The following is a 19974-nucleotide window of genomic DNA, read 5'->3' on the forward strand; positions in this document are numbered from 1 at the left end:
AGTCTGCCCTTTGCCCTCTGCTCCCTTGCTCCCCGGTTTCCCATGTCTCACCCATTCAGCATGCGGTTTTACAGTTAGTTTTGGAAAGTTCATCTTGCGCAGGAAACCTTCCCTCTGAGCACTTCCTGCTTCATGAAACCTTCCAGATTAAAGAGAAGAAAATGCCTCTCACTTTTCCCCCCAACTCTAATGCTTTAGACCTTAACTTCTATGCATAGTGTTACTACCTCGCTTTCTAAGTTTCTCTAAAGCTGCTGTACTGTTTGTTCGTGTCGGTGTCACCTGTTGCAGGCTGTGAGGACAAGGAGGGGGTCTGTTTAACTTGTGCTGTGCAGGCTCATACTACTGTGAATATGTGGGCGGTTAGTTCAATACCATCTTTGTGATATCAGAAGTACACCTGTTTGAAGAGCTGCTTTTAAAAATAGATGTATACAGTTGAATATGTGTGCATGTGTGTGTAAATATTGTCAACTCCACTGACCAAAGATAATTTGTCCTCCTTACCATTAGGGTAAAGGGTTTTTGGCACGAAGTGGTCTGTTTTCCCAGCCTGTGGGAACATGGCAAGTGGCTTCTGCTCATTGCACGTTAGTATTGTGTCCACAGGGTGCGTGACACTCACCCAGGTGTTAGGGTGTGTGGATTACGGCAGCCCCTCTGGCATTCTAACGGCTTTCCCTATGACTGCATCCACTTGTCTTCCTCTTTGGGCTTCTGGACCACAAGGGACAGACAAAATTTAGATGAGACAGACCAGAAAAAAAAAACACTAGATGCTGTAAATACCATGTTACTCTATTCCAGAGCTTCTGTGGCTTTGAAGACAGTTAGAAATCCAGGGTTCACACCTCACTGTTAATAAGGTTTACACTGCTCCCCCATATAGCACACCTAGATTCTTGACAAAATGGTTTATAGGTCAGAACCAGACTGGACACTTAAAGGCTCCTTCTTTAAGGTAAAGGAGTGTGCGTGACAAGTATATCATTCTGAGCACAGACTTAAGTGAGCAGGAAAAAAAAAATCATTCTTTTTTGCATTTCCATTACTGTATAAAGAGTTAGACCCATTGAGAATCCTCACTACTTCCCCATGAAATGCTGCAGTGTGGGTTTTTCTAGTTGAAATGCAACTGAATAGCATGATGAGTAAAGGGTACACATCAAATTCACAGGATCTACTACTGTGTCCCCTCTCTTAGGGGAACAACACAGGCTCTGAGAGGAAAGGGTGTTACCGTAGAGGGAACCAGTCTTCCTTTCATTCTTACTCTAGATCCAGGAGAAACACAGCAACAAGCAGTGGGGTAAACTCTAGACTGTTTCCTTAACTAGTTGGGCACAGATTAGGAGATGGATCTCACTACTGGAGAACTGTTTCCAAACAACTTCAGTACATGTAATGAGGCTGTTTTTCTCATAGATCCTCAAGGGCTGACTTGGGTGCTGGCTGTGACAGAAGTCGCTCTCGTGTGTGGATCTCTCGGTGCTTATTAAGAGCGGAGCTCTTACTGAAGCACCTGCCACAGTCCCGACACCCGTAGGGCTTCTCTCCAGTGTGGGTTCTGTGGTGTGCACGTAAGTCAGAGCTCTTGCTGAAGCTCTTCCCACAGTCGGGACACACGTGGGGTCTCTCTCCTGTGTGTATCCTCCGATGTGCACTGAAGTGAGAGCTGTTATTGAAACTCTTCCCACACTCTTCACACTGATAGGGCTTTTCTCCTGTGTGGGTTCTCTGGTGAATGATAAGGCTTGAGCTCTGATTGAAGCGTTTTCCACACTCACCACACTTATACGGTTTCTCTCCTGTGTGGATTCTTCTGTGGGTGATGAAATTTGAGCTGTCACGGAAACTTTTCCCACAGTCAAGACATTGATAAGGTTTCTCTCCAGTGTGGATCCTCCGGTGTCTAATGAGGCGAGCACTCCTACTGAAGCTTTTCCCGCAGTCGGCACATTTATATGGATTTTCCACTTGATGGGCTAGCTGATGCATAGGGCGGGAGTTTGGAGCAAAGCTTTTGCCGTATCTCAGATATTTATAGGATCTCTCCCCCAGGTAAGATCTCTGGTGACTTGGAACTTGACCCAAACTCCTTTCAGGGAACACTGGTTTTCCTTTGCTCTCTCCCGGGGTGTCTTCCCACTGTCTTCCAGGTCTGCACTCACTCTCATTGCCTTTCCTTTGATTAAGATGCCGGGGAATTCTCCTCTCAGACCTTGCAAGTAATGTCTTATGTAGTTGTACTTCCTCAGAAATATCCCGTTTTAGATTATCTTCATTCTCAAATCCAGCCTCGAAACCTAACGTAAGAAGAGAAATTTAAAAGTTACCCATTTTCTCAATTATTATGTGTGAGTGTGAAGTAAGTATGACATTGGATGACTTAACATAAAAATTAGGGGGCTCTGGATCCTAAATAACTACTGTCTGTTAAGACCTGTTATTTGGTAATCTGTCACATGCTTCTCATCTACAGGGGAACTGATGAATATGTTCTTTTAACTCTTTTTCCTGGATATCTGGTATCTTCAGAAAATCCTCTCAGTATACCAAGAAAAACCTGCCAGATTTAAGGTAAAACCGTCACTATGATTATGCAGGAAAGACACTTTCTAATGCTGTATTTTAGCCTCATCTCAGGCCTGTCAGGGTTTTCATTCTTTGCCGGTAACTAAAGGGGTAGAAAGGAATGCCCAGGGAAACTGGGGAACGTCTGTATTGAGGAGGAGCTACATGAGTCCTTTTCACCCTCAAATTCTGTGTGTTGAGAATAAAAACAGGGTAGAAAGACACCTGTTCTCTTTCAAAGAACAAAAGGCCTTCTGAGAGAGAAACTTTGGCAGGTGCTGTCTCAAACTTTCTCGTTGCCCATGAACAAATAATCACTAGATGTTCCAGGGCACTACTATAATGCCCAAACTAAGCTTTAATGTTCCTCTAAGAGCCAAATGCCAGGCTTCCCAGGCCTAGGCCATGAGGATTTGTAGATACTTAGAAAGTTTCAGTTTGCAAATTTAGTTTGAATTTGTAGAATTTTCACAGGTTTCAGATAAACTCTGGATCCCAATTCCCTGGACTAAATCTGAGAACATGTGCCCCTTAAAGCACTATTTCTATGCAGAAGCCCAGTGTTAGGATTAGACCCATGAAATGGGGGTTCATTACATTAACTGAAATCTCAGAAACTTAAATATGTGACTGTAAATTATGAGCCTCTGAGAGGGGTACTTAGCATCTCCTAAACCTCGAAGCTGTTATTTAGTGGAACATGTTAATAGCTCCATGGAGTTGATGCTCTGTGGAGCGCACTTGAAGAATGCAGATCTAAAGAATATTTTGGAAAAGAAAACTGTTTTTATCAAATGCCCAAGTACTGTGCTAGGTGCCTCACTGTGGTACTTCAGTTACATCAGTCTTGTGAGGCCGGTCTTAATATATAAGCAAAATTACAGGGTTAAGTAACTTGCTTTAAGGTACTCAACTAATAACATAGTCCATATATATATAGTCATACATATATATACATACATATGTATGACTCCAAAATCAGAATTCTTCCTGCAAGGAGGGAAGCCATAATGAAGCTGTTTTTTGGTTGTTTTTTTTTCTTTCTTAAACAGTAAATAAGATTCAAAGGGTCAGTTCCCTCAGAAATTTCAGACTTTGGGTAAGTGTGTCTGAAGAAAGAGATTATCAGGTTTTCATATATATGAATAAAGCAGGCATACAGACGGTATATAAGCTAAAACTAGAAGAAAAAAACAGAAATGAGAATTAACTTTAAAAAACCAATTTCATGTACTATGTGTACATGACACGCTGTTTGGGAAATGTTAGCTTTCGGAGTCCCTGCTAGGTAACTGAGCAGCTCACATACAGATGATGGCACATTTACAAAGGCTGCAACCATCTCATATCGATGCTACAGTGTGAGGAGGCAAGTCAAGTGGAAAGGGGATATAAACTAGCTGCTTAGACAGGAAACCTGGAGAAAAGAGAAGGTGGTCACAAGAAGAATCCCTGAGTATTGGGTGTAGAGGCCAGTTCTCTTGGTCCTCAATCTGATGATTTTTCTCCTGGATGCCACTGCCTTCCCTTTGCTATTTCTGCGCTAAGAAGTAAGAGGATCTTACCACTGGGGCTCTGAAATAAGACTGGAGCACGGGTCAGTGCCTCTGGAGGTATCTCGGGATCCTCTTCATCATCTTCAGAATCATCTTCTATGGCCTCGACTGCCTGCTCGGCTTGCTCTTCAGCTTCAGCCTCACTGGTCTCCTGCACGGGGCATGAGGCTATCTCTTCTTCCTGGCCCTCACTGGGCGGGGCAGCAACCTGGGCATTCACCAAAGCGTCCATCTCTTCAAAGAAGGGACAGGTCTCTGGTGCTTGGCCATTCTTGACTTTCCGATAGCTGGTCTGTAGGCTCTTAAACTTGGTCCGACACTGCTCCGGCGTCCTGAGGAAGCCATATTCCCATAACCGCTCAGCCACGGCTCCATACAACTGGCTGTTGCGGTGACAGTTCCGGAGGGCTTCGTAAAACTGAGTCTCACTAAGGATTGCAAGGTAGGTCTTCGTCTCTTCATAGCCCCAGTGCACACCTACCACCAGAAGAGAAGTTTCAGCACCACTTAATGCAGGGCTTCACAGCCTCAGTCCCTCAGGCCTAGCATCTGCATCACGAAAAGTCGCCTACGCTTGGGCTCCTAGGTAAGAACGGCTCATGTCTCCAAATCAATGCAGACTCTCAGGATGTTCTGCTTCTCTGGCCCATATCAATTTCACAGAGACCTTGATTCCTACATTCAATTTAAAAGGTCTTTTCACCTGATCACAGTAGTGATCAATATGTACACTGAGGCCAAGTGTACAGAAGGCGTTTCCCCATCCTTCTAGTTGTTCTGGAGTTCTGATCATAACTAGAAAATAACTGGTTAGAAGACCTACAGTCAGTCACTGTCAGCCATGAGCCATCCTTAAATCCTCTGATCAATCTTTTCCTACCAGCCCTACTTCCTTATAAATTAAGTCTCTCAAAGAATGTCTCAAAATCCCAAGGAACAGTCTCTTTCAGATTCATACTGCTGCCTAATCCACTCCCTTTTATGGCCCTTCTTCACCTGGCCACAGTCTCAAAAAGCCAGCCCAACAATAGCAAAGGCCTGAAGGGTACAAGGTAAAAACCTGTGGTCATGCACCTTCTCCTTAGTAGCAGAGGACTGGCAGAGCCAGAAGGAGGGAGGAAGCAGAGCAGAGAGCACCTCCTGGTCCCCAACGTGGGCAGAACTTCATCAGGATGACTACAGACTCTGCTCCCTGCAGGTCCCTCAAGCTAAAGGGAAGGGAGAGTCCAAGAGCCTTCCTCCCACTTGAGAGCCAGGTGGAGACGACACTGCTTCCATTATCCTCCACTCTGCCGTGAAGCAAAAGGGAAATAATTGGAAGACAGAGGAAAAGCAGTGGAAAAAGGCAAAAAGAACAGAGATAAAGTAATAGCAGCTGGCACATGGGCCATGTTTGTGATTTACCTAAATTTATTCCAGTGACAAAAAGGGAAAGAGAATTATTTTTTTTTAAAGGAAAAAGTATAAGACAAAAAGACTAGAACAGAACAAAAGTAACAACACATAATAAAACGTGGAAGGAACAGATAACTGTTCCCAGTAGAACTGCAGCTTTGGAGTTAGCTCTCCGTACCTTACAGTTGAGGACACAAACTGTGAAATGTTCCCCTAGCTGATGAGTGGGCAGGATTACAAACAAAGCCTCCTGCTTCATGTGCGGTGCTCTTCCCATAACAGCATAGTTGTACAGATTACATCAATAATAATGTGATATCTAAAGATGGTTCCATAGGCAAATAATATTTCAGTGGAGTGTTAAACAAGATTCTTGCTGCAAAACTGGGTCCTGCTAAAATGCCAATATGTGATGCAAATCTCATAGAGGAAACACAGAAAATGTCTTCCCAACTTTAGGCAGTCCTTCCCTATGCTCTTTTAAGTAAAAGTAATGAAGCCACTCAGTCGTGTCTGACTCTTTGCGACCCCATGGACTGTAGCCTACCAGGCCCCTCTGTCCATAGGATTTTCCAGGCAAGAGTACTGGAGTGGGTTGCCATATCCTTCTCCAGGGGATCTTCCCGACCCAGGGATTGAACCCAGGTCTCTGGCATTGCAGACAGACGCTTTATCGTTTGAGCCACCAGGGAAGACCCCAAGGAACCCCAAATAAACTGAGTTTGGAGGGTAAAAATAAAACACCAGTTCATATAAGGCACTCAACAGATACTGTTTCTCTTTAAAGATACTATACTGCTAAGATTTTCTCAGCCGTCAGTGATTTTTTTTTTTTTGAACAAAGGTTAATTTTTTTAAAATATAATATAAATATCAAGAAAACTGAAATCTAAAATATATCAACTAGGTCCTTTGTACTTTATATTTACACAATGATTCTGACTGGGAAAGGTGAATGGGGAGTCTATGGGGCTTAGGTGGTCTTCTCAGGCCAGATGTCCCCTACAGAGCATAGAACTGAAGAGGCAAGGGTCCTCTCCCCACTGCTCTCTGCTACTCCCTTTTGCTTTATTCTGAAGCATTTCTGAATAATAAATGCAAACTAGGTTTGAATATAAAAAGCTTAATGACCACCCCAATTCAGGATCGTGTATCATAGGAAACCAGGCACAGAGAGGATGGGAATTACCCCTCATCTCCAGGGATCTGTGAGGGAAGTCAAAGATCACACAGAAAAGTCATTTGTGACCTCTAAGCCAAGGCACGGCTAGTGTAAGCTCATCAGCTAAATGAGGGCATTTGACCAGATGGTGGGTTACATTCTATCTAAGTGGGGAAGGCCAGTGTCTAGGCTCTGGTCTTTCAGGCTGTGAGGACCTGCCCTCTCTGCTAGGGCAGATGAAGGAAGGAAAGTTTATCATATTGTGGATCTGACTTCCTGATATAAAAAGTAACTATGGTGGGATTAAGGTAGGTCAATAAAATTACAAAATTTTCTGTACTTGTGATTTTATTATAGGGAAAATATATTTTAAGAAAGAAACAGAAGGAATGGTACTCCTTTTCAGGACTCACTTGAATTTTGAGTGTATTTCTTTATAGTATCTAATATTTTCTTTACTTACTATTAACTCACTGGTCTTCCCACAATAGAATGAAATACATAGAGAACTGAGAAATGCCTCTATTCTCTTAAGTGACAAAGCTGGCAAGTGACATTAAGTTTCCTGACTCCACACCCAACCGCATAATTCCTCAGTCTAATCCTAAAACGCGAAGAAGAAAAGCTTACCACTTTGGCTGCGGAATAGGACAGGTGTGGCGGAGCTGTCAGGGTCCTGGGGGGTGGCCTCCCGGCCCACCGCGTCACTGTCAGACTCTTCAGCCATGGCCGCGTCTCCCTCTGCATGGTGCCAGCCCTCTGGCTCTGGCTCCTCAGTCTCGGCATCACTGCCTCCCAGGCCAGAGTGAGAGGCTGCCTCCTCCAGGCCACTACTGGGCAGGGCAATGACCTGGGCACTCATCAGGGCTTCCATCTCTTCAAAGAAGGGGCAGGTCTCAGGTGGGTGACCACTCTTGACTTTCCGATAGTTCTTCTGGAGACCTTTGAACTTGGTCCTGCACTGCTCCAGGGTCCGGAGGAACCCAAACTCCCGGAGCCGCTCAGCCACAGCCCCATACACTTGGCTGTTGCGATGACAGTTTCGGAGAGCCTCATAAAACTCAGGCTGACTGAGAATCGCAAGGAGAGTTCTGGTCTCCTCATGGCCCCAGTGCACACCTGCCACCTTCTCATCCTCAAGGCCCCAGGGATCCTGGTCTGCCCAGCTGCTTCTCTCCCTCCTGGACGGTAACAGATCAGCAGGCACTCGTCTGTCTTCTATGTGACTGCCTCTTGGGAGCTCCTGCTCCTTGGAGCCCAGATCTGGGATCCATGGCTCTCCTTGCTCCAACTTGGAGACCATGCTGGATTTAGAACATGGAAATCCTGCTTGCAGGGAAGCAAACAAAGGATATCATAGTTTGGAATGATCATAAAAAGTATCTCTTGAGTTCAGACTTGCTTTTTTTTTAATCCAAGAAGCTTATAAAGAAAAGTAAGAAAATGTTTTTAGACAGATCAGTGGGTTGAAGAAAGTGAGGAAAATACATAAAACCTCAAAAAATGAGAAATACTTTCCAGAGCAGGGTGACAGAGGAAAGTGTCCTCTTGTGTGCTCAGAGCAGATAATTCTGCTCCAAGTTACTGCTCAGCTCTCCTGACTGCTTGTATGCAGATCCTGGCACTGCTGAAAACAGTCACCTCCTGCCTCCTAGAGAGCTGACTCTTCAACGATGTGGGGGTTAATCCAAGTAGAGCTCACAGTAGGCCCTCTGTATCCATGTTCCTCCACATCTGCAGACTTAACCGACTACAGTACTGTAGTAATTACTATGGAAAGATAGCTGTGTATAAGTGGACCCGTGCAGTTCAAACTCAACGTTGTTCAAGGGTCAGCTGTGTTGGGGCTAGAGAATTAAACTCAAGAGTGACTGCAAGGAGGAGACTGTCTTCAACTGTTCCATTTCTCTCACACTCGGTCAGTAACTTCTAGAGGCTTTTCCCTCAGTATATTCTTTATTCCTACTGCCACCATCTAAGTCTAGACCTCTTATCTTCCCTCACCTGGGTAATGCAGCAGTCACTGCTCTACCTAACTTGGGGCTCTTGCTTCATCAGCTCACATGCTATTTGTACTGCCAAACCGTAACCTGAGTGTCTGCCATGCACAGCCCATTCATACCATACTCTTCTCTCCAGAACGCGGCACACATTCACCACTCTGCCTCGCCTTGCCTTTAACTCCCTCCCTTCTATGCAAATTGAACCCATTAGTGCCCCCCTGAAGCCTTCCAAACAGCCTTCCCCTGTCTCCTACTCTACCAAGCCCCTATTGTACTCACACAACTAAGTAACAAGTCATTGCTTGGCACTGTTTCAATACAGTTCAGTCCAGCACATATTTATGTTCATTCTTACATTCTCAATCATATTGTAGGCTCTTTGAGAGGCACCTGTCTTTATTCCAAGTACCCTGTATGGTGTTGAGCACATGGTAGGTGTTCAAAAACTGATCGATTTTGCAAGTGGGGTTGAGGGACTGCATCTGGATTACTAGACAGACCACTACCGGCCTGGCTGAGAAGGCTGGCGTCTGGGATGATAACATCAGAATTCAAAACAACCTTAACAAGTTAAAGAAGTGTTCAAGGAAAACAACATACAAAATGGAGCTCAGCAGAGTACAAAGAAGAAAAACAAGTTCCACAAAACCAAGTTTAAGAATAAGAACCAGGCACAAAGACAATCAGGAAGAGGCCTGGGAGTATCAAGTGAATGATAATCATTAACTGAGTTATACTGAAAGAAAGTATAGTGAAATTCTAAAGTAAAATTCTTTAGTCTGCCTCTACCTGCCAAACCCTCACTGGAATAATATTATATATAATTTAATTCTCCACAATTAACATGATGTTTGAAGAATTTTTCAAAGGAGAATAACAAAAACTTAGTAGGTCTCAAGAATGGAGCTTCTGGGGAAAAGCTTAAAGAAACAAATGGAGTTTAATATGGAGAAAGAAAATGACTAAAGGGAAGATATGCCAAGTATAGAAAAGAATTTTTATCTAGAAAGTTCAGACTTAGTGTCATCATTACCAGGAGAAAAGAAATTCCAAGTGCTGGTAAAAACTATAGAGAGCCATTCTCTGGCAGACTTATCAAAAGAGGAAGTATAAGAATACTTCTGGCAGCAGAGCTCAGCTACTTGCCTTCAGGAGGTCCCCAACAGCTGCATGCTGTTTCCACTCATTCCTGAAATCCCTTTCCCACTCACTGCTCCCAACCCTACTTCCCAACTTAGAACGGCATCCTATCTTCCCAATGAATCTACTCCTCACCGCTCCTTTGAAAAGGTCTGAGCTTCTCCTTTGGGTTCATCTGCTCCTGTGGTCCCAGGTCTGGGCTTCTCGCCCTCTCTTTCTTGGGTACACCCCTGGGCTGGGGTTCCACTGACTCCTGCCGAACACTTAATAACTCTCGTGATGATTTCAGGGGTGTCATCTTCTCCAAGCGCATTTCCTGCCCCTTCACAGAGACTGTGACCTGGAAACAACCCCCATGAATTGTCACTGAAAGGTCATAATGAGGGGTATTCCCAGAGGAGTCTAGTTAATATCCCAAAAGAGATCATCCTTTTGGGACATGGCTAGGGTTGGGGTGGTGGTGGGGGGGTTGGTTAACAGAACAAGGGTCTTACTTACTCCATTACTGTTAGCTTAGAGCACCTGGAACTCCAGAACAAAATAGTAAACCCAGTTCCACACTAAAAAAGAACTTCCCTCTCATTATGTTGAAAAGTTACATTCAAGTGGCATCTCCCAATAATCTGTCTGAAAAAGTTGCCTTTTGAAGGACCAGAAGTAGGACACCGCTAATGGAGACTGTGCCTTAATTTGGTCTTTTATCCTGCCCCTTCCCAGTCGCATACTTCTGAATTCCCTCCCCCTGCTCACCGAATGTCCAGGTCTTCCAGGCTCTCTTTCTAAGTCTTCCACCAGAGTCACTGCCTCCTCTCCACTTTCTGGACATTGCTTTTGTACCCAGTTCTGGATCTCCCCAGGTAAGACGGCCAGGAACTGCTCTAGCACCAGCAATTCTACAATCTGCTCCTTGGTGCGCACCTCTGGCCTTAGCCAACGACAGCAGAGTTCCCAGAGCTGGCTGAAAGCCTGCCGGGGCCCAGCCACCTCCTGGTAATGAAACTTCCTGAAGCGCTGTCGGAAGGCCTCAGAGTTAGAGCCATTCCCTCTCAGGGTGGGTTTGGCCATGGTTCACAGCAGGAAGCAGCTTCCCTTCACTTAAAGGTCTAGGTTCCAGGGCTTACACCCATCTTTCCATGTCCTTGGAGAATCACCTGCAGATGAGTCTCTCTCTGTAAGCAGTTTCCTCCTAGGGCAGAGAGAGATGGCACTATCAGAAGGAATATACGTCTATAGAGCTGGCCTGACTGCCCATATACTCCAAGGGGTCATCTGAGGTCAGGAAGTCAAAACTGAGCATGAAGGTGAGACCATTCAAAGGCTGCATTTCTGGGCAACACCCAGGGCAGCCCGGAGAAGCAGCAGAGGACAGAAAGTACTGTCTACTCTTCCACCGCCCCCAAATCTGACCCACTGAGCTCCCCTGACCAGTGAGTTCGAACCATCTGGGAGACGTGGAGCTCGGGGGGTTCTAAAGGCAAGTCACCATCCTGCTGAAGGTAACAAAAAGCCTCTGGCCAGCGGGTCGCAGCTGATCTCCGCCGACCTTCCCCAGGCCCTCACAGCCCACCCCGCTCCCTGAGACTCCACCGCTGCCAATTCCCACCCCAGACAAAAACCAAGTACTGAACACTGGGTCTCTGCTTTCCCTCACAGAAGTAAGCGCTCAGTAAACATCCGGGAACTACTGACGGGAACCCTCGCGCACTGAGAAGTTGATTTTGGCTCCTGAAGCGAGGTCCGGGTGGGTTTGGTGAGAGTCACAGTGAGTTGGTGGAGAGAGGAATTCCGAGGGGGCAGTACTCATGGGTCTCCTGAGGACAAGCTCGGGTGTGGCCAGGCGCTCCGAGGGCTGCGAGGTTCGCGAGCGCGGAGCTCAGGTCTAGGAGAGGCGGGTGAGGGGTTCCGGCCTCTTTGTCTTCGTTCCCTCCGGCCAGGTCACACTCGGAGCCGTCGTGAGTCCCTCCAGAGGCCTCCGACCGGACTAAGGCGCCCTGAGAGCACCCTGTGGCCCACACCTGAGAGCTTCTCGCTCTCAGGCTATCGCTCAACCCGCTCGCATCTCTGCCCACCGGCCAGCCTCACCCAGTCTGGGTCTGGCTCCAGCCGGAGCTCGCCAGCCTCCCAGTCCAGCTTCCAAACCGGAAGTCAGAGTGGGTGACTCGGAAGCCAAAGGCGCATGCGCAAGGGCAGCTCCCGCGACTCTTGCGGGGCACCGGCGGCAGCCGGCGAGTGGGCCCGGCTGAGCGCGGCGCACTTCCGGGACGCGGCGGGAAGCACCGTCCCGTCTCCCCTGCCGGGTAAAGTCGGGAGGAACGGTGCGTCCCGGAGACCTGTGCGCGCGTAGAGAAGGGAGGGTTCGCCTGCTTGGTCGCCAGCTGAGGCTCTAGAGGAGGGTGCGACGGATATAGGGATTCGAGGTGCGCCGTGGGAATGATCCACGAACTGCTCTTGGCTCTGAGCGGGTACCCAGGGTCCATTTTCACCTGGAACAAGCGGAGTGGCCTCCAGGTACTGTCCGGCTCAGAGCGCGGGAACTAGCGAGCTCGGAATGGGTGGACCTGAGCCAGCGCTTGGGAGGAGGAGTCTGAGGGAGCAAGAAGGCGGGGCTGGCCAGGACCGAGGCGTGGGGGGCGTATCCCCGGACTGGTAACCCGAGGGCTGTGCGCTAAGGGCTTAGGGGTGGTTTAGACACCTGGAGAGGGTCGGGCCTAAGCGGAAAGCGGAGGATAGACCCACTTTGGCTCTGCCTTAGGGGAGGAGGGAATCCCGGACCAGGACTAATGTTGAAGTGTCTGGGCGAGAGTTGCTAGAGAACTGGATGTAAAAATGAGAGAGGCCCTTTCTCCCATCTTCATGCTTGCACAACGTTTTAAACTGAGTTTTGAAAGTTAGACCAAATACACAGTGCCTAATATACAATATGGAGAAGGAAATGGCTACCCACTCCAGTATTCTTGCCTGGAGGATCCCGTGGATGGAGACTGGTAGACTGCAGTCCACGGGGTCGCAAAGAGTCGGACACGACTGAGAGACTTCACTTTCACTTTACAATAAGGATTCAGCCAGTTTTGTTGAATGAAAAGGTGTTTTCCTTATTACTCCTTGCCGGGAAAATTTCTGCAGTAAGAGATTTGGAGCGGGGGAGGCCTTTCATGTATCCAGGGATATTCAAGGGGGCTGTGTATATACTATATGGTTTACCTGTATGCTTTAATAAGTTTAGGGTCTTGAACCCAGTCTATCTGACTTCAGTATTTGAACCACTCTTTCTACTTCTGTTTCCAGTAATATTATCTAATCATTTACATAACTTAGTAACTTATGTATTGTTGGCCCTAGTTTACAAAAGAGCAAACTGAAGCTCAGAGGACTTTATGGTGGCTGGTCTTAAAAACCAAGATTTGAATCTAGGTCTGTCTGATCACAAAGCCATGCCTGTTTGTATGAGAATTGGTAGTATAAACTGTGGAGGAGCAGAAGAATTACATTCTTGGTTTTTACAACTTATAAATCAAACAGATTCGTCTTTTATTATTTCTTTGCACCTGTAAAACTAGCACAATGCCAGGCATGTAGGAGGAAAAGACTCAGAAAGTAATGGTGTGCGCTTGACTATGAAGAATATGGGAACAATAGCTGCCTTCCTTTTCTTCTTTTTTTCATTTTTTTTCCTTCTTTTCTTATAAAAAGTCTCAGTTGGATATTTCCCTCTTTAAGTTCTCAGTTTTAAAGTTACCATGTAAGAAAAACTTTCTCTAACCACCTCTTTAAGTATACTTCTAATGCCATTATTTTCCATCACAGCAACTTATTTCTCTTAGACGACATCATAACTCATATGATTTATTGTTGTTACCTACATATATAGTCTTTCTCTCACATAGGTTGCCCATGGGGTCAAAGGCCACAGTGGTCTTCATAGGTGTTGCAGAAGCACCTAACAATTTCTGCCACAGAGTAGGTATTAAGATATTTGTGAGGAATTTCCCTGATGGTCCAGTGGCTAAACTCCACGCTCCCAATGCAGGGAGCCTGGGTTCAATCCATGGTCAGGGAACTATATCCCACATGCCACAACTAAGTTTGCATGTCAAAACTAAGATGCAGCACAGCCAAATACATTTTTTTAATTTTAAAAAAAAAAGGTACTTGTGAAAAAAAAAATTTTACCCAAACCAGCAATTATTGCGTACTTTCTTCAGAACAGTGTTTTTCACATTTGGATAAAGGGTAAAATTGTCATGAATGTTCTGTGTTGATAAAAATAATTTTATTGTAATATAGAATATGTACACACATTAAACTAAGTATAAACTCAAGCATATTGTTCTTGAACAATTGTAAGCCCAATTGTCTTTACAAAGTAAATAATGCTGTCAAATTGATAAATTCACATTGACAGTCTCATGCAGCTTCTCAGTGTTGGCACTATTGACATTTTGGACTGGATAATTCTTTGTTGTGGGGACTGTCCTGCGCATTATAGGGTGTTCAGCAGCATCTGTGATCACTGCTCACTAGATGCCAGCAGGACCCCTGGCAACCAAAAATACCTCCAGACATTACCCTGTCCCTCGGGAGCAAAATTGCCCCAGTTGAGAACCATTGAGCTAACGCAGCATATACTTTTGTTTTGCTAAACCTAAATTGTCAACACTTGAGTTTAATAGTAGACTGATCTTGCTGCCGATCTGGCTATTTTCTATTTTGACTTCAGTAACTCTGTTCATATAAGTAGGTTATACTAAATAGTACCAATAACTTTAAGGTATCGTTTGCTGTTTCAGAATAACCCAGACCTTGAACTTTTCTAAAATTCCTGCAACACTGTGCAAATGCCAATTTTAATAGTAATATCACTTAATAACTGAATAGAGCTGTCCTAATAATAAAAAATTGCTGACATGTATTGAGCACTTGGCTGTGTGCTTGGCACATGTGATTTACATATTTAATCCTCAAAATTATTATCTCTACTTTATAGGTATGAAAGATGAGGCATAGAGGGGTATTGCTTGCCTAAGATTTCAAGGAAGTAAGAGGCAACTCAGGGATTCAAACCCAAGCATTCTGACTCCAGAGACCAGGTTCTTAAGCACTATGTCATGCTACCTTTTAAAAGTTATTAACTTGAAGATAGGGTTAACATTGTGTCATTAAGTCTACTTTAAATGGACTCTTAATCAAATTATTGTGGAATCAGTGACAGAAGAATTCTTTTTTGCCTATTTATTACATTTACTATTATATAAAAATGGCTTCCACAAAATACAATACAATATGAATATGAAATATTCTGAGTTCCTTGTGAGTAGTAAATATATCTGACTTTGCTCTTTATTTATGGAAAGTTAGCACAGTGCCTGGGGTAAGTAGGTGGTCACTAAAATTCAGTTGATTCTCCAAAGAAGATATTCAGTGGCCAGTAAACAAAAAGATGATCAACAGCATGATTCTTTAGGAAAATGCACAATGAGATATCACTTTATACCCTTTAGGATGGTTATTACCAAAAAAAAACCCAGAAAATAACAAGAGTTGGTGGGGATGTAGAGAAATTAGAACCCTTGTGCATTGCTGGTGGAAATGTAAAGTGATGCAGTTCCTGGGGAAAAAGATATGGCGACTCCCCCAGAAATTAAACAGAGAATTACCAAATGATCCAGCAGTTTTATTCCTAGGTATATAACCAAAAGACGTGAAAGCAGAGACTCCGATAGGTATTTGTGCACCACGTTCATAGCAGCATTATTCACAGTAGCCCAAAGGTAGAAGCGGTTTGTCCATAGACAAAGGAAGTGATTAAACAAAATACAACACATATCAGTGGAATATTGTTGTTATTTAGTCTGCGTTGTGTCTAACTCTTTGGTGACCCCATGGACTGTAGCCTGCCAGGCTCCCCTATCCATGGGATTTCCCAGGTAAGAATACTGGAGTGGGTTGCCATTTCCTCCTCCAGGGGATCTTCCCAACCCAGGGATGGAACCTGCATCTCAGCATTGGCAGACAGATCCTTTAACACTGAGCCACCTGAGAAGCCCACAGTGGAATATTATTCCAGCTTAAAAAGGAGAGATATTCTAACATGTGCTACAACATGGATGAACCTTGAAGACACTATGCTAAGTGAAATAAGCCAGTCACAAAAGAATCAATATTGTAAAGCAGTCAAGTTCATAGAGACAGAATCAGAAGGGTACTTGGCAGGGTCTGTGGGTTCAGGAACAATGGAGAGTTATAGGTACAGAGTTTTCATCTGGAAAGATGAAAGTTCTGGAGATGATGGTGGTGATGGCTGCCCAACAGTGTGAATGCAGTTAATGCCACCAAACTGTACACTGGATAATGGCTGAAATGATAACTTCTGTGCATATTTTGCCATGAATTTCTTTGTAAGTTGATTGAATGAATATATTCTCTCACTACTATTTTTCTGCTTGAACTGCTGTGAAATCTTTATATACCATACTAAGTTATCATTTGGCCATGGTTTAAATTAAAAATTTAATTTAAAAATTTTAAAATTGAATGAAAATATGGACAGTAAATTATATGTCCAGTTTTAAGCTGCTCTTACAGATTATAATATGCTACATTAACTTTACTTTTTTTGTTCTTTTAAGCTTTACATTTTACTGAAATGAAAACAAAATTTAAAATTTCATATAGAATTTGTAAATCCTATGAGTATGTTTGAGAAACCTCTGGAGTGTGCAGATCCAAGTTAGAGCAATATTGCTCAAGAGACTTTGTTGCAACCAGGTCAGAAACCCCATATAGCCTTATAGAGCATCCCAGGAAGATAGATTTCATAAGAAATAGGTAATATGCTCAGCCACGAAAAAGAATGAAATCTTGCCGTTTGTGACAATGTGGATGGGCCTGGAGGGTATTATGCTTAGTGAAATCAGGCAAAGACAAATACTGTATGAAGTCACTTACATATGGAATATAGAAAACAGAATGAACAAACAAACATATCAAGACAGAAACAGATGGTGTAGATACAGAGAACAAATGGCCATTTCCAGAAGGAAGAAGGGTAGGGTGAGGGATGAAATAGGTGAAGGGTATTAAGTACAAACTACCAATTATAGATAAGTCACGGGCTTGTAATGTTCAGCACAGGAATATAGTCAGTCTTTTGTAATAACTTTGTACAGTATGTAATCTTTAAAAATACTGAGTCACTACATTGTACATCTGAAACCAATATAACATTTAGCAAAAAAAGAAATAGGTGATAGTGGCTGCCTCTGAGGAGGTTGACTTATTTTTAATGTACACCATTTTGTATTGTTCAAATTCTTTACCATGCATTACCACCCATTTCAATAAGTGACTAATTAGGCTAGGGCTAGGGAATAAGGTCTTTGTAGTGACTTGAAATTTTTTTTGCTATCCAGAACTTATCCATCTTAAATAGGCATCTTGCAAAGGGAGACAGCAGTTGTAGCGAGCAGTGACTAGCAGGCATCAGCGTTCTTGCATTCTTCTTCTCCAGGTGTCACAGGACTTCCCGTTTCTTCATCCCAGTGAAACCAGTGTCTTGAATCGACTCTGCCGGCTGGGCACGGACTACATTCGCTTCACCGAGTTCACAGAGCAGGACACGGGCCATGTGCAGCAGCAGGTGGGTTTCTCCTCTCCGGGAATGGACGACAGCTGCGGGCAGCGGCCAGGTCAGACTTTCAGTGATGCCACTGGTAACTCAGGTGACATTAAGTGTTAAAAGTAATGAATGTCTCACCACTGGAATTATTCACGTGAAGGGCAAGGGGACTCTACCTCCAAAAAGGGGAAAATATACATGGGGACCGATTTAGGTAGATTGAGAAAGTATGCTTTGCCCAAGTTTTAGGAACCTAAATTAAATCAGTTTGAATTGGATCAGAGTTCCAATTCCAGAGGTGAAAACACAAGGCATCATTTCCAGTTCCTTTGTTGTTCTGCTTCTAACTACCTTAGTCACATTGAGGCCGGCAATTCAAATCTTCAGGCTTCATTTTTTTCATGTGTAAATAAAGTTAAACTGGAGAAGGTTCTTGTGGTGAAACTTAATAAATATTGTTCATGTGGTGAAACTTAATAAATATTGTTCACTAATATGAATTGGAAGTCAGTGCTTTATAGTGTAGAAGCCAAAGATTCATGTCCTGTCCATCCCTTACTGCCTGTAGACTGCTCGGCAGCAACCTGAGGCTCGGTTTCCTCACCAATAAAATGGGGATGATAGATGGCCCCTATCTCTTAGGTTTGTGGGGATTAAAAAGGGAGTTCATGTGAAGTGCCTGGTATACAGCAGACCCACAAATGATTTTTAAGAGAAGTTTTAAAGTTCTCTTTTATTTTTAACAGTCTGCAGTTCTGTCAGTGGTAAGTAAAAAGATTGCTGTGTTGTGTGACTGATTCAGTGATGACTGTTTCCCAGTAGAAAGATTGATTCTGGTCGAAGAGAAAGGCTTCTCTTCTAGAATGGGAAAGGAAGGGTGCTTTTCTGAAACAAAGGCAGTCAGCACCATCTGCCCCTTCTGTAAGCACTTGTCAGGCCCTTGGAGGTTTTCTATGGGGCAAAGATGTTGGAGGATAATGCCTTATAAACGTTCATTTCTGGGACAGGGATTCTGGTTCTGTCAAAGAGATTTTGTTGCAGAGAAAGTACATAAGCTAAACTTGAACTCAGAATCTAATCAATGCTAGTTTGCAATGAAAACATAATAATAACACAATGATCAAATTTGAAACCTGTGTATATCCTGATACAGATGAAAAGGGCTCTAATTTTCAGTGTTTGTAACTTTGGGGTTTCTGTGGTGGCTCAGCAATAAACAATCCGCCTATGATGCAGGAGAGTGAAAAATTTAGCTTAAAACTCAGCATTCAGAAAACTAAGATCATGGCATCTGGTCCCATCACTTCCTGGTAAATAGATGGGGAAACAATTGAAACAGTGACAGACTTTATTTTTTGGGGCTGCAAAATCACTGCAGATGGTGACTGCAGCCATGAAATTAAAAGACGCTTGCTCCTTGGAAGAAAAGTTATGACCAAGCTAGATAGCATATTAAAAAGCAGAGACATTACTCTGCCAACAAAGGTCCATCTAGTCAAAGCTTTGGTTTTTCCAGTAGTCACGTATGGATATGAGAGTTGGACTATAAAGAATACTGAGCACCAAAGAATTGATGCTTTTGAACTATGGTGTTGGAGAAAACTCTTGAGAGTCCCTTGGACAGCAAGGAGGCTCAAGCAGTCCATCCTAAAGGAAATCAGTCCTCAGTATTCACTAGAAGGACTGATGCTGAAGCTGAAACTCCAATATTTTGGCCACCTGATGTGAAGAACTGACTCGTTGGAAAAGACCCTGATGCTAGGAAAGACTGAAGGCAGGAGAAGAAGGGGACGACAGAGGATGAGACGGTTGGATGGCATCACCAACTCGATGGGCATGAGTTTGCGTAAACTCTGGGAGTTGGTGTTGGACAGGGAGGCCTGGCATGTTTCAGTTCATGGGGTCGCAAAGAGTTGGACACGACTGAGCGATTGAACTCAACTCACAATGCAGGAGATGCGGACTCCATCCCTGGGTTGGAAAGATCCCCTAGAGAGGAAATGGCACCCTGCTTCAGTATTCTTGACCTGGGAAATTCCATGGACAGGCTATAATCCATGGGGTCGCAAAAGAGTCAGACATGACTTAGTGACTAACAACAACAATATATCACTTTAAGAAAACCTAACCTCTTCTGTATTCACGTGACTACGTGGATCTTATATGTGAATTCCTACTTTTCTAATTCCTAAAGCTATTTGTAGTACCTCTTATTTATTTATTTATTTTTTGAAAAATAAAAAGCAATTTCTCTTTCATTTTGTGATAAATGAAGACATTCAGTTCCCTGGAATGATACAAGATCAAAAAAAAAAAAAAAAAAAAAAAACCTGCCTGGCTATAAACCAGTCTGTTTCACCCTATTCCCATGTTCTTATTATAGCTGTGAACATTTATCTCCAGGAATTTGCTAGTATCCTTTGTGGCATCCTCTGGCTACACTGTGCCTTATAACCCCTGAGCCCAAGCTTCCGACCACACTTTTTGCTTAATCCTCCTATGGTATCTACTGCCACCAGAGCCCGACCA

General features: G+C 44.0%; 2 protein-coding genes across 6 annotated transcripts in view; one reads left to right on the plus strand and one right to left on the minus strand.

Annotated features, from left to right (window-relative positions):
• Positions 1–351: 351 nt before the first annotated feature.
• On the minus strand, positions 352–11949 carry ZSCAN29 (zinc finger and SCAN domain containing 29). 5 transcript variants are annotated; one of them, XM_065905823.1, is made up of 6 exons: positions 11520–11949; positions 10581–11016; positions 9966–10170; positions 7318–8013; positions 4140–4607; positions 352–2306 (listed from the first exon to the last, which is right to left on the minus strand). In XM_065905823.1, the coding sequence occupies exons 2-6, from the start codon at positions 10893–10895 to the stop codon at positions 1420–1422; spliced, it is 2571 nt and encodes an 856-aa protein (XP_065761895.1). In that variant the 5' UTR covers positions 10896–11016; positions 11520–11949; the 3' UTR covers positions 352–1419. The 5 variants fall into 5 exon arrangements, with proteins under 5 accessions (XP_065761895.1, XP_065761894.1, XP_065761893.1 ...); XM_065905822.1 differs by having other exon boundaries at positions 11482–11949; XM_065905821.1 differs by having other exon boundaries at positions 10581–11721.
• Positions 11950–12039: 90 nt separating this feature from the next.
• The window catches only part of TUBGCP4 (tubulin gamma complex component 4), a 34898-nt gene continuing 26963 nt past the window's right edge, over positions 12040–19974 (plus strand). Inside the window, exons 1-2 of the mRNA XM_065905827.1 lie at positions 12040–12338; positions 17338–17466. Of these exons, the coding sequence (XP_065761899.1) occupies positions 12261–12338; positions 17338–17466 (207 nt within the window). The 5' untranslated portion in view covers positions 12040–12260. The remainder of the gene's footprint in view (positions 12339–17337; positions 17467–19974) is intronic.

The sequence above is a fragment of the Muntiacus reevesi genome, chromosome 15 (genome assembly GCF_963930625.1).
Source record: "Muntiacus reevesi chromosome 15, mMunRee1.1, whole genome shotgun sequence".
Classification (NCBI taxonomy): domain Eukaryota; kingdom Metazoa; phylum Chordata; class Mammalia; order Artiodactyla; family Cervidae; genus Muntiacus; species Muntiacus reevesi.